At 37.4% G+C, this 15,144-nt stretch overlaps 1 protein-coding gene and 1 long non-coding RNA gene across 2 annotated transcripts in view; one reads left to right on the forward strand and one right to left on the reverse strand.

Annotated features, from left to right (window-relative positions):
- The window catches only part of LOC123380101, a 692,161-nt gene that overhangs the window by 159,322 nt on the left and 517,695 nt on the right, over positions 1-15,144 (forward strand). The window lies entirely within an intron of this gene.
- AGTR1 (angiotensin II receptor type 1) overlaps positions 1,570-15,144 on the reverse strand; it is a 45,419-nt gene continuing 31,844 nt past the window's right edge. The window contains exon 3 of the mRNA XM_003992030.6: positions 1,570-3,584. Coding sequence (XP_003992079.1) covers positions 2,450-3,538 — 1,089 coding nt within the window. The 5' untranslated portion in view covers positions 3,539-3,584 and the 3' untranslated portion in view covers positions 1,570-2,449. The remainder of the gene's footprint in view (positions 3,585-15,144) is intronic.

Raw genomic sequence — 15,144 nt, forward strand, 5'->3', positions numbered from 1 at the left:
ATTCAAATAGGATAAGTTTACACTATAATTTGGGATGAGCTAGAATTTGTCTTTTAGAGGTAATACTTTGTGAAAATAGTAACAGAACTTTGGAGAGTTAGCGGCTGGTATTATATTAATGAAATTAAAAACAATGTAAAGGGAAAATAATATGAGACATATGTAACCACATTTATTCTCAAAATAAATTCTCTGTCCTTTGGAATGTGAATGTAATAGGCTGCTTTGTGGAGATTCTGGCCGGCCCACTAAGGGCTCTCTGAATGCCCCCCCTTGCCTGTAGCTTCCATCAACTATTTCATACATCACCCCAGTCTTTTGATCACTGTTCATTGAGTCAGATAATCACATCAGCCTGTTCCAGGTGGACTCTAAAGCCAATAATGCCTCCAGTGAGAAAAAGTAGGCAACTTCCCAAGGGGAGCAGAAATGTTACTGTACTTTCTTTAGGGCAGGTGCATCCCTGTTTGTGCGTGTAGAATGTGGATCCTTACAGTAAATTTTACTTTTGTGTTTAAATCTAGTAAATATTTCATGCTGCTGGGACTGTGGTGAGATATGTTCAGACATATAACAATTGTAAATTGTTATAAGGTTTCTGTAAAATATTTGATAACACGTATTAAGAGTATTAAAAATGTTCATAAAGTTGTACCACATCTAGAACAATATGAGGAATTTATCACGTTCATTACTTGAACATTTACCACAGTGCAATTTATAGTACCAAAAAATCAGAAAAAGCTAAATGTCCCAATTTGAGGACTAGCTAACTGTATCAGAATGTGTCTTTCTCTATTTTGTAATGTTATACAATTATTAAAATATCTTAGGAAAATATTTACGGTGTAGCAAGCTACTATGCTATGACATTATGAGAAAAATCTGTATACAAAGTACATAGTCTGACTCCAATATCACAATTTATGTATGGATGTGTGTATAATGAATACAAAAATGTAGAAGAAAATGCACCCAAATGTTAAAAATGGTAATTTTTAATAAGGAGAACTAAATATAACTTATTTTTTAATACTTTCCTTATATCTTCTACATTTCCTACAATGATCATTCATGTATGTAATCAGAAAAGTCCTACTATTAAAAATATTATGTGGGGGTGCCTGGGTGGCTCAGTTGGTTAAGCGTCTGCCTTCGGCTCAGATCATGATCTGACAGTTCATGGGTTCGAGCCCTGTGTCAGGCTCTGTGCTGACAGCTTGAAGCCTGGAGGCCTGCTTTGGATTGTTTCTCCCCTTCTCTCTGCCCCTCCCCCATTTGTGTTCTGTCTGTCTGTCTCTCTCAAAAATAAACATGAAAAAATTTAAAAATAATTATGTGTAAAATAATGTTTTATTTTAGTGTTGTAAAAATTAATTTTTTCTTTGTTGTATGAAAAGCTTTGAAAAACTCAAAAGGGTGTATTTATTCCATGCTGTAGATATAAAACCTATAAGCAATAGTATTAAACTATCTGTTGTATTAAAAATTTGAATGGAATTGGGTTAATAATTACACTTGTTTGAAAAATAAATCAGCATATATTTTAAGCATTGAAGATTAAACACATTACAATAACAGTATTTTAATGTAAATATAACTTTGCCAGATTTTAATCAAGTGCAACAGTTTAGAGATATAGAATACATATACAAGTGGAACATACACTTTCTAAAACATAAGGCATACTTTACGGTATACAATATTTTTTTTACCACAAAATATATATACTTCTCAGATATGAAACAAAACTGATATGACTGGGAAGACACTACTTCCTGGGACCAGAGTAACACTTTTACAAGTAGTTTAACTTTAATATATGACTTTAGTAATATCCGTATACAAATAGGCCAATTAGCTGGCGTGTTTCGGCCGTGTGAATCTATAAGACACTAGCTGAATTTCGCAAAAGTATCTGAAAGTTGACAAGTACTGCTTAGCAAGTCTCTGCACAAAAAGTGCAGTGGCAGGTCCAGGTGGGCCACAGCTGCTAGTAACTCCATAGGCACAAAAAAGCTTTACTGCCCCTTGGAAACTGGGCAGAGCAATCTTAAGCTCTGACCTCCTGTCGCTCCTCTCAAGGTTGAACACATTCCAAATACCTTCATGTGGAAGAGTCAAAAATAACAGAACAGGAGCCGGCTGCGGAGACGGCATTTCTGCCAGTAAAATTTTCCCAGTGAACACATTCATCTAGCTTCTGACATCGTTCTTGGAGTGGCCGTCGTCTGTCTGATGCAAAATGTGGCAAAATGTGGCTTCACTTTATGTTTTGTTGCACAGGGAAAGAAAAGGTTTTGTTCAGAGCTTTAGAAAGGTTTGTTGAGACCACATAACCTTTTCTTCTTAAATTCTGGAAAGTAGCTAATGTTCCTTTGGTAGTGAGGTGCTGTAGAGGAATGTGTTTCTTGCTTCTCCTTTCACAGGATTACTTCACAGATAGGCTTCAAGTGTGTGACTCAACCTCAATACATGAGGCAGGCTTCTTGGCGGATGTGTTTCCATTATCTGAGGGGCGGTAGGAAAGTGTGCTCATTTTTGTTGATAGGTTTGAGTGGGATTTGGCCTTTGGAGGGATGTATTTCAGAAGCTGGAGAAAATATTTTTTAAATTTTTTCCCCAGAAAGCCATAAAAGAGAGGATTCAGGCAATTGTTAAAATAAGCTATGCAAATAGTGATGGGCATGGCGGTGTCCACAATATCTGCAATTTTACAGTCATGTATGATGCCCAGCTGAATCAATACATCCAGAAAAGTGAATATTTGGTGGGGAACCCAGGAAAAGAAAAAGAAAAGCACAATTGCCATAATTATCTTGAAAATATCATCATTTCTTGGCTTGTTCTTTTGAATCTCATAAGCCCTCTTCAGAGTCTTCCAAATAAGAGTGTAACTTGTAAGAATGATCAGAAAAGGAAACAAGAAACCCAGTATATTCTTAGTTAAGCCCAGCCCAATGGGGAGGGTTGAATTTTGGGATTCATAATGGAAAGCACAAACCGTGATATTGGTGTTCTCAATGAAAAACACGTTTCGGTGGATTATAGTTGGCAAACTGGCCAAGCCAGCCAATAACCAAATAACGATGCAGGTGACTTTGGCCATAAGCATTGTACGCCGAAGGCGGGCTTTCATTGGATGAACAATAGCCAGGTAACGGTCGATGCTTAGACATGTGAGTAGAAACACACTGGCATAGAGGTTGAAACTGACACTGGCTGAAGCGATCTTACACAGGTAATTGCCAAAGGGCCAGCGATATTCCATGGCAGTGTAGACAGCCCACAGTGGTAAGGTCAGTAAAAAGCATAAGTCAGCCAGTGCTAAATTCAAAAGAAAAACACTGGCCACAGTCTTCAGTTTCATGTAAAAGTAAATGACAATCACTACCAAGCTGTTTCCAAATATTCCCACCACAAAAATGATACTGTATAAAGTAGGGATCATGACAAATATGTAATTGTGCCTTCCAGCTTTGGGACAGTCATCTTGGATTCTTTTAATACCATCTTCAGTGGAAGAGTTGAGGATCATTTTGATCTCCTGGGTTAATTAGTCTTAGACACTATGCCAGATGCACCTGGAGAAAATAAAAATGAAAAGGTAAAAAAAAAAAAAAAGAACTTTCAGTTATAAACAAATAGTTTTATTTTTCAATCATAAATACAGTAACTCCACTTTAGTCTTAGGAAAAAAAACAGATCATATTTTCTGGAGAAAAACTGAACCGAGAAAGGGTAGGATTACACATTTAAATTAATTCTTAGAACATATCGCTTTTCTAGAAAGTAATAAATATCCTCCAGGTAAACAGAAATGGGGGTGCTATGTGAATAAACTTATCTAGGTTCTTTGCATTTTTTCTAGAAGTAAATCCCAGCTTCCACATTGATTAAAAAAGCATAGTCTAAATCTCAGAAAATGCTACTGAATTAAATTAGTTATTCAGGAAGACTTGAGTTTTTCCAGAAGCTTCTGCAAATATTTGCTTCAATATTTTACATAGTCAGTAAACAAGCTATTCACTTACATGATTTAGAAAATCAACATACTCTTCCCTAGCAGAGTCCATCAGAAAACCCTTGGGAGGGAGGCTGAGGATGCTGTGGGGGTAACATCACAGGATGAGGTACAGGCATACTCTGAGGTAAAAAGCTCAGCGTATGGCATAGGCAAGTCTGTCTGGGCAGGGCGCGAGTGCTGGGTAAAGATCCTCTTGCTACCCCAGGAGCAGGTCCCTAGATGAGCATGGCTGTGCGTTCTTTTTGTAGCAAAGTGTCCTGGGCAAGATGAGGAACAGGAATAAGACTTCCCAGGATAGCTATGCTTGGCATCCAGGAGAGCTGTATGAACACACACACCTAAGGTAGTGTCCATCTTGGTGTGAAGTGGTGCCGTGAGAGGGATGAGACTCAGGCAGCCAGGTTTTAAGAGAGAACACTAGAAAGAAAAAGTTTCTTAAGTGGCCTCTTTGCCTTCCCCAAGGAGGTAGTTATTCTCCTCATCCAAGATTTTTTTAAATATAATTTATTGTCAAATTGGCTTCCATACAACACCCAGTGCTCCTCCCAACAAGTGCCCTCCTCAGTGCCCATCACCCACTTTCCCCTCTCCCCCACCCCTCATAAACCCTCAGTTTCTTCTCTGTATTTAAGAGTCTTATGGTTTGCCTCCCTCTGTCTCTGTTTGTAACTTTCCACCACCACCTGTCCCCCCATGTTCTTCTGTTAAGTTTCTCAAGATCCACATATGAGTGAAAACATATGGTATCTGTCTTTCTCTGACTGACTTATTTCAAGGTTCTGGCTTCAAGTCCCCATTATCTTCTCCTTTTGTGCTCAGCCTTATATAATTTAATTTCTTCCCTCTCTTTTTGTTCATGGGGACATTAGCATCCACAAACAAGCAAATGTCACATCCTCTGTGGAGCCTTCCTGACTTATCTGGGCCATTGACTGTTCCATTTGCCAAGCCACTTCAGCACTTTGGATGTAGCTTTTGACACTATATCATAGTGCTGTTGACCTGTCTTCTCTATTGGTATGTCAGCTGCTTGAAGGTAGGGCTTGTTTCGAATAATCTTGTTTACTAATGTAGGCCCCAGCCAATTCCAGGGGACAGATGATACATGTCTGATGAATAAGACAGCCAATGGATGAATGAATGAGTAAATAGCATATAACTTAAAAGCTAGGAGTATAGCATAATGAGACTAGTTTCTGTGGGGCTAATAACACAATTTACATTTTGCTCCTGAGAGGATCAAGATAGAAAATAGTCATTGTTAACCTAGGCTTCACCTTGGATTAAAAAATCGAAACCAAAACTAAACAAAACAGACAGAAAAATCCTTGGTACTTTTAGAAATATGTGGTTTCTAAAACAGAAGATGAAAAGAGGGAATAATATAATGGAAACTAGGGCTAGGCTCTCAGGGAGATATGACCTATTTCTTTCTCACCCAGAAGGATTTCCCTACATTTTGCTGATTTTTCAGTTTATTTTATTATAGTTATTGAAATTATGCCAGTTTAGAAGTATAAATTCCTTTAGGTAAACAAATATTCTCTATTAAAAATTAAATACTTCATGAAAGGTTTATGTGCTAGCAGTCATTTACACCTTAATGTGTATTAATTTACTTATTCTTCTTCTAACATCTGGTTGATTTCAGTTGGATTTTGCCTAGGAAAAAAGTGGAAATGTCAAGGTTAAAGAATCTCAAAGATTAAAAAGCAGCCTGGGTGAACTCCATAACTGAAAACCAGAGCAGAGGTAAATATTTGTTTCAGCTTGGGCACAAGGACACTACTAACAGATAGGAAGGGATAAACTTAATGCATTGGAATCCCTTTGGTGCCCTGAGCTTGAGTGCTTGAAAGCAGGGAGGAAATTCTCCTCTTTTTCTTCTTTTCTCTCTTGAGCCTAACTCTAAGACTATATATCTCAGGCTGGTTCCACTAATACTGTATCTGGAATGAGTACAATTTTATTGACAAGGTGAGAATTGTAACCATCATTTATTAAAAAAAAATCTATGGGAAAAAGTTTGCATTTGAAAGGACCAACTTTTAAACATAGTTTTGGACTCCAATTCCATCACAATCTGAGGTCAGTTTCTTATTCAGTTCCCATTGATCCATATCGACTAATATGTAATACATAAAAGGTTGCTCTGAACATCCTGGAAATTTTAGTAAGGAATTTATTATTTAAATGAGAATATCACTGGAGAAACTCTGGACATCACATTAAATATACTAATAATACTTTACATAAATGTTTATATAAGTAATGACTAAGACTTCCTGCCAGGAAAGGAAACAAATTCTCACATACTGGAGGGTAGAAGAAAGGGGAGAGGAATTTTAGGTTATAGGACGAGTGGGAACAAGCACAGGGAAGCATATAAATGAAAATAGTGCATCCAGTGGGCTGTCATCCATTTATCCCATATTCATTGAACATCTACTAGGTGCTGGAGTTAGGGATGCAAAGTGAAAAAGTTCACAGTCCTTCTCCTCCTTTGAGGCATTTGAGTCTAGTTGTGGGGGGACAAGAGCTTTAAAGACAGAATTACCTCCAGTGTTGAATACTATACCATAACAGGGTCGTGTGGAATGTTCTGTATTTATCATTGACCCAGTTTGTTGGTGGGGGACTTGGGTAGTGATCAGGGGCACTTCCCAAAGAAGATGGCATTTGGACTTTGGAGGATACATGGAAAACAAAGTGGTTAGAACTTAAAGGCAACAGCTGGCCAGCCGAGGTAGAGTAGAAATTGTCATCACTTGAACTTCTCTCTCCTTACAGATGTCTGCAGCATCAGCTATGGGAGGTTGCTCTTGTAAATTTACAGACAACCCTCTTGGCAGTGGTGTGGGGAAAATGGAACCTTTGTGACTGGTAGGCACCTATGATTGATGCTAAGTGAGTGGGAAAGAGTAGGGTTCTTTTCCCTTTGAAGCTGAAAGGATGCTGTTTTGATGAGGAGCTGAAGGAAAGAGATGTGATCTATTAGGAACAGCAAACTTATGAGTCCCAGAAAGCAGCTACATTTCATTCTTCTCCCAGTCGAGTTTTAGGCAGGGAGGATATACTGATCAAAAACACAGGAGGATCCACCTCTCCCTATTTTTGGGTCTCACCATAGCTTTTACATAAACTCTGTGGCTTATATGAATTCCATAGCACCATTTCTTCTTGGGGGAAAGAAGATGGGATTTGGACTCAAAATACTTATAATAGACTCTTTCTTTGCCAGTTACAACTATGTATGGCTCTGGGTAAATCACCCCATTTCTCTGAACATGAGCCTCAGTTTCCTTATCTGTAAGAAATGGGAACAGTGATTTTTATTGCACATGATTGTTGTAGGAATTAAATGAGATAGTATGAAAGTATTGGGCATATCTTTCAAAAAGTAAGTGTTTAATTAGATGTGTTTTTAAAAAATCTCTACTATTATTTTTTGAATGCAAGTTAAACATTGACTTAGCCATGGCTTAAAAAAACATGAAAGATTTTTTTTTAAGGTTTATCATTGGTAAGCTCCTTCTTGTGCCATTAAAGGCTAAAAATACCAGGATGTTGTTCTTTCAAACTGTGAGTAAAAAAATCATCTTAAGCAGCTGAATACATTGGCCATGAGTCAGGTGGGAACTTTCAGTCTGCTGTAAACACAAGGTTGGCTCCTGGTGGCTGCACTATTTATCCACAGATTGCTTTCATACCAGATACCTTGTATTTCTTGACAGCTTCCCTCATTCTTAAAAACAAGCCTAAGAAAGAAGATTCCTCCATCCCTCCCTCCCTTCCTTCCTTCCTTCCTTCCTTCCTTCCTTCCTTCCTTCCTTCCATCCATTCTTCCAAGAATATTTCGCCAAGACTTTTGATTAGAATATTAATACCTTCTTAAGCTTTTAGGCAAGCCAAAACCAATCTAATTAAATTGTTCATTACATGCTCCTTTTTTAATGAGTTTGCAATTCTAAGGAAAAAAATACCACATAGTTTCCTATGATAATAAAGAGAGAACTAAAAGACAAAGTAATTATATTTTAGAATAATCTTCTATCAAAGTATCTTTCTCAAATATCTAAAAGAGTAGACTAGTGTTTGTAGGTCATTTGCTTGTAGTGCTGGGCAGCGCAATAAACCATCCTGTTCAAAAGTCATTGTCTTTATTGCTTTTATTTTATAATTCAGACTTCAGAAAGCAAGTGTTTCCGTTCCTGTGTGTTTTTCCCCCTCAGTAATGAATGAGGCATTCTACAGGGAGCAACTGTTAGTATCCATTTGTGAATTCATTGAATCATAGAAGTTGGCAGTAAAATTTTTATGGTTTCTACTTGTTTCTTTTTCAAATTCACTTCTTATTTCTTAACCTTCTGTTCTTATTTTATGGGGTCTATTTGTACCCTTTTCTCTTTAAACATGTTGAACATCTGTATGTTAAGAGCCCCTATCAATTGCTTTACTATTTGTAGGTTGTAGTTCTTGTATGAATTCTATTTGTTTCATCTGTGGACACTCCTTCTTGGCATTTGCTTTCATCTTGGGTTTTATAATCTTTGACTACGAGTTAATCTGTAGTGGGAATTAACTTCTTTAGGAGGCCTGGCATCTGGATGGTGGTGGCTTGTGAAATTTCTGCTTGGGCATACAACACTCACTTGATCTGGAAAAGTCTTTAATGCTAGTTCTCAGCCTAGTTTCCAATGCTGTATTTTTTCTTCAGATACTGCAAATGAGGCCCCCACCCATTCTCAAATTTTTGTTGGTCTGCAGAAATTATCTAGTCTTTGGTCACAATAGGCAGTGATTTTCCAGTTTCTGGCTTTAACCAAGAAAGCCAGTTTCATTTGTCTTCAGTATGCGCGTCTAATGATCTTGACTTCCATCCTGGTAGACTTGTTGAAACTGTATCTTGGCTGTGTAACTGGTATTGGTTCTTTTCTGGCCCATGTGGTCTCAATTCTTATTCAGAGCTGTGATTTTCTATTTTATGTGTTTTGAGAAAGAAGGGTAGTGTTCATTATGCTTACGTTCATTGTCTTCATCTTGACTGGAATTTGTCCTACACATTATTTGGAGATAATGGTTAAATTGCTTGGACCCCCAAATCTTTAGATTATAGTCTTGCCCCTATTCATGCCCACCCCAACCCCCATCATGCCTTTCCATGAATAATCCAAGGCCTTCTGGTGGTACTCTCCTCCATGGTGGTAATCCTGTCAGCCATGAAGAAGAGAGCATGGCAGAGAGCTTGGCACCATGGGGTAAATGACCAGAACTGCTTTTAAATCAGATGCATGAGAAAATGGCTGGCAATCCCAACCTAACTTCTCTATGTTGTTTTATTTTTAATTATTTTTTCATGTTTACTTATTTTGAGAGAGACAGGCAGAGAGTCAGAGAGAGGGAGAGGGAGAGGGAGGGAGGGAGGGAGGAAGGGGCAGAATGAGAGGGAGAGAGAGAATCCCAAGCAAGCTCCACGCTGTCAGCACAGAGCCCAATGAGGGGCTGGATCCCATGAACCTGAGCCGAAATCAAGAGTTGGACGCTTAACCAATTGAGCCACCCAGGTGCCCCTAATCTCTCTATGTTAAATACTTTTCTTGGAGCTGATTTTGCTCACCTGTGCAATTCCTAGGTGAATGTTTCTCTTAGCACACACAATATATTTGATTACAATTACTAATGCCACACTAAATAGGTACTCAAGATTCAGTGTCCTTAATGAATGGCTACATGATATGTGTAAGTGGTAAACGGTGGTTTCTGGCCCTCTTCCCAAGTCGACAGCATCCACTATGGCCTGCCCTCACAGGAAATGAGAACAGCACAAGCTGCCATCTTATTTCTACACACACCAATTGTAACCACCTGTGGTGATGGTGGTTAAATGTCCTGTCATCCTCAACTAGCCCTCCCCTTTGCTTTCCAAAATATCCCCCAAGAATAGGAAGAACTTAGCTTTATGAAAGGAAATTCAGTAGTTTCTTCCAAGTTAGGGTATACATTTCAAGGAAAGTAAATTGTGATCCTAAATTTTACATGCTCCTTTTTTAATGAGTTTGCAATTCTAAGGAAAAAAATACCACATAGTTTCCTATGATAATAGAATTATCATAGGAAATAGATAGAGAATAGAATAGAATTGTTAGAAATTATTCAATACTTTAATATCTAGTAATGTAACACTAAATTACAATTAAATTTCTCTCTGCTTCAGAAGCTTCTACTTATCATAAGTTATAGTTTAAGCACCCTACTTGTCATGAATATCCCAAGCCCCCAAAGAGCTCCTTTCATTCCTATGATATTTCTTCCCATTCTTTTCTATTCTAAACTCTTGGCTGTTTTTGTTGTATGCTTTTTTTTTTTTTTCCAAAAAGAAAAGAGAGGCAGGGATGAGATATATGTCATTAACTCTAATCATATGCTAGAAATCTTCCTCTGACATATTGGTGTTAGTAGAAAATATTATGTCCAATATAGAGGCCCATTGAAGGCTTTAGTGAGCCTCAAAAGAGCTGTGCTCTGCAGACTAGGAGAAAAATAAAATAAATATAACTTGGAAAAAAGCTTGTATATAAATAAACTCTTGTCCTCTTATACTCCCAAATTCCTCAAACTTAGGGACTTGGAGAATTTTCTCAAGGGAATTATAACCACATTTTAAAGAATCAGCATCTCGGCCATTCATCAAAGGGGAGGAAACATAATTTTTAATAATATGGCTCTTGGAGACGGTTCACAAGCTTTTCTTTTTCAACAGATGAAAAAGGCAGCTTCTATGTGGGCATCTCAGTCAACAGCTGTTTTATATGACTTGTGAGCAAAACCCACAATTTCATATGTTAAGCCACTGCATATTTGCTTCTCTGAGACTCTAGATCAGCAGCATAAACTGCTTATCTCATTTCAGATTCCACTTTAAGGGGTATGAGGGAAGTTACTGGGAAGGAGAGGAAGCACCAATTAATTTATATTTTTAAGAAATTATGAAATTTTTATAGAATTTCTATGTGTTATCAGCTTTATGTTAGAAATTACTGGCCACATGACAATTCATTTCAGATTAAAGTTTTTAACATTTTGGAGCCCCTGGGTGGCTCAGTCAGGTACGTGTCCGACTGTAGCTCAGGTCATGATCTCGTGGTTCATGAGTTCGAGCCCCACCTTGGACTCTATCCTGACAGCTCAGAGCCTGGAGCCTGCTTCAGATTCTGTGTCTCTTTCTCTCTGCCCCTCCCCTGCTCATGCTCGCTCTCTCTCTCTCTCTCTCTCTGTCTCTCTCTCAAAAATAAACATTGAAAGAGTTTTAAAAAATAAAGTTTTTAACATTATAGAAATCGCATAATCATAAATTTTAAGTGAAGCTAGAAGGATCAAATATTCCCTGTATTATACATGTTTCCCCCAATTGCCCAACGTTCAAATTGGTCCTACGCAATGTATAAGGAGACTAGGGTTCTAATTTTGGTTTTCTTATTCACTAGCAAGGTGACCTTGAACCAGTCACTTAGCTTTTCTACACCTCTGCATTCTCAGGGAGCTGACACATGGCTAAAGAAATCTCCTGAAACACTGAAATTTTATAATCTTTTTTTTTGGAATAGGTATTTATCTTTTGAAGATAAAGGCAATGATGGCTTGACAAGTAGAAATGACCTGATAAATCATTAAATCAGCCAAAATCTATCGATTGATATAGATATTATTGATGCCACAATGATTTAATAACATTCTCTAGTTAGATACAAGAAGTCTTTTTCTTAAAAACGAAATGAATTTTACCTTTTACTGGGGATAAATAAACTCCACATAAGAGTATTATATTACAGTGATATTCCCCCCCCCCCCCATTTTTTAGATTATCTACTCAAAGAAATGTTTTCCCAGCACAGCATTTGGATAGCTGGTTGTGACCCTAGGTTATCGAGGTCAAGGTTATAGAGGTCAACTATCTAGACTAGCTAGATTAGTTTCTAGACTGTGAGTCTCTCAGGCATCCCCTGTGTTATTCATTGGCCATTCCACATGAAAAGGTAGAGACAGATTGTTTCATGGCTGCAAATCAAAATTAGAAGCAGGCCCTGCAGTTAGGGAGTCGGGATTATGTTATTTTATGAAGAAGGTGGCAGAATGTGTTATTGTTAAAATAACTCCTACAAAACAAACCTACTTTCAGGTAATTTTTTTTTTTTTTTTGGTGGGGAAAATACAACTTTTTAAAGTTTAGTAAATAGTTAATGTGATTCATTTGCCCAAATAAAAACGCACAGATGAGGACAGAGAATTATAAAAGAACCCACGGTAATATATTATTTAGAATAACATTTTCAAGTATTTTATTAGTCAATATTTTGAAGTGCTAAGTGGACTTTTGTCCTAAGAAAATGAATTCTGTAAGGTAATGTTTGATTTTATCATAGAGTTACTTTTTGTTTTTTGAAACACAGTTTCATATGCTTCATTTTGTTTTAAACATTAAAATGTTATAAAAACTGAGAGCAGAATAGTCTGGCAGAGAAAGCACTGGACTAGAGTCCGGTCAAAGAGCCTGCTCTGTCACTAACCAGTGACACAATCAGACACAGGTAATTTAATCTCTTACTTTGTTATCTCTTAAATATTACAAAATACTTAGAATGGAAATACTAACACTTGTTCTCACCTCTATTTCATAGGTTGTTAAAGGTAAACAGTGAGGTCTTAGGAAAAGATAAAAGCACTTTGAAAATATAAATTTTATAATATCATTTATGTAATGCAAGGGTAAGTAAAATTTAATGAAAGAAAGCTCAGAACTTCAAAAATAAATAGAATTATTTTCATTCAAAAATTCAGCAGAAGTATTTTTCATTATTTTCATCTAATGCATTTATTTCAAGCATTATAATGAGGCACTTGATGAATGTGGAAAGAAAGGTAAAATGGTAGATCTTGCATGGCTTCCACAGTTAATACTTGCGGCAACAAATGTTTAGGTACAAAGTGGAGCCCTAAGGTTAAATCTGACCAACACATATATTTTCCTTGGCCCCCAAAAACTCTATAATATATCTTCTGGAATTCGAATTTTCTGTCGTTTACTAACCGCTGCCACTCTCTATTTTCTGATTCTGTTGGTCAGTGCTGTCTAAAAGAAACTTAATGTGAACCACATACATAATTAAAAATTTCCTAGTAGCCACACTAAAAAAGTCAAATTAAACTCCTAAATAGTAGACTCCTGAAATACAGCTTGGGAATTATTCATTAGACTGTGTATTTCTTTCAAACATTCAGGACTGGTATAGTTAAGGGGTGCCCAACAGGATGTTATCTAGTAAAATACTCCTTGCGCTCACTCATAAATGTCTAGAATTTCTTTAACTGGGATTGGGTTGGCAATACCCACTTCCATGCCTCCAAGATCTACCTGAGGAAGGAGATACACTGACTCAGATGAAAGCCAGACTAGCAGTAGAAGGGCATGGTGATGGTAACCAAAAAATCTGAAGCAGTATGTGATTTACCTCTTCTGACCTATGGGGTCTCTTGCTTTTCTCTTAACCTGTGACTCGTTTTCTTCATCTGGAAAATTATAATAATAATAATGAAGTTAATGATAATGATGAAGTAAAAAAATATCTGTCTTGTCAGGCTCACAACGTTGTTGGGAACATGATGAGGTGATACATGTGGAGATATCATAAGATCCTGTAGATTTGAGACTTTTGTTAGTGTTCTTAACTTCATACTATGGTGTAAATGACTAACTTCCCCTGTACCAGCAAATCTGGATAAGGAGAATTGGGAAATTGCACTCAGTGCTGGAAGTGGAAGAAGAGGCTAATGTACCAGAAAGAGGTAGAGAGGCTCAGAGAGGGAGGCTGATGCACTGACAAGCTACTTGGATTGGACACCTCTGCTAGCTCTAATCGTTCTCTTCAATACCTATATGATTTTTAAGTATAAATTTACAATGATACTACAGCACTGATTATAATGAAAAGTTTAGACCATTCTGTCTGCTGTTATATTACCACTCCATTCATTTCTATGTGGGACTACTTGTGTTTTCTAACGAAACAGCCTGTGGTGAGCGGCACAAATGCTGGGCCAATAAAAGGTAACAACACTTTGCCGATTGAAAACTACGATGAGATACTGGTGACTGCTGCTTCCTGTGAAAACTTCATTAGCAATAAATGGGTTACCAGATGTCACATGTCAGATTTGAAATTAAAATATATTCCCAGTATTTTCGGCGGGAAAAAAACGAACTCTTCCCAAGAGAGCTGCATAAGATACTGTACCACTTTTGCCTTTGATTGTTTGTTTCTCCTCTAAATGTAAAACGAAAGCATCCCTTGGTTTGTAAAGTGGAAATACAGCATTTCTGCATAGAGGGGCTATGTACTGAAGTGGCACATTACCCGTGCAGCAACAACTCTTTAAGGACAAGGAGAGTATTTTTGAATATTCTCTGCCACACCAAGACCACCATCTCCTCTTGTTTTGCCATAGCAATTTCTCCTTTTCTTGGCTTCCCTTTCATCCAGCCATTTCTGCTTTTATTACTGACAACAAAACTGTTTAAGTCAGCAGCTGTCAACGTTGACTCCACTCTTCCTGAACCTGCTGTAACAGCAATGCTTCCCCCCTTCGTGATAGTAAAACTCTCTTCTTGTTCTTCGAGCTAGCTAAGTCACTCTGTTCTGGTCCTCAAAGTTGCAAGCCTCCAATCCGAAATCAACTGTGGTTAGGGAGGGAACCCCACAATTGGAAATAGGACAGCACAATTGCACTTGAACCAGCAGAAATTTCAAATGCTAAGCCGGTGTGACAGAAGTATCTAACACCCTCTAGTTTTTATAAACAAGTATTTTTGGCTAAAGAGGGTCCATGTTCCTTTGCAATTTCAAAATCTCCAGTTATTCAGTTCCAGCTGAAGACCATGGATGTTTGAAACTATTTATTGTTTTTTTCCCCAATTTATTTTTGTTTTGTCTTCTGTTAGATAGATGAAGCTTATAAATCAAATTAAGAGGGTAAAAGTGAATTATCACTCTTAAGCATCTTCTTGGAGAAATATTTACAGTACTCCTCCCTTATTTGTTGGGATACATTCCAAGACCCCCAGT

Source organism: Felis catus, chromosome C2 (genome assembly GCF_018350175.1).
Source record: "Felis catus isolate Fca126 chromosome C2, F.catus_Fca126_mat1.0, whole genome shotgun sequence".
NCBI lineage: Eukaryota > Metazoa > Chordata > Mammalia > Carnivora > Felidae > Felis > Felis catus.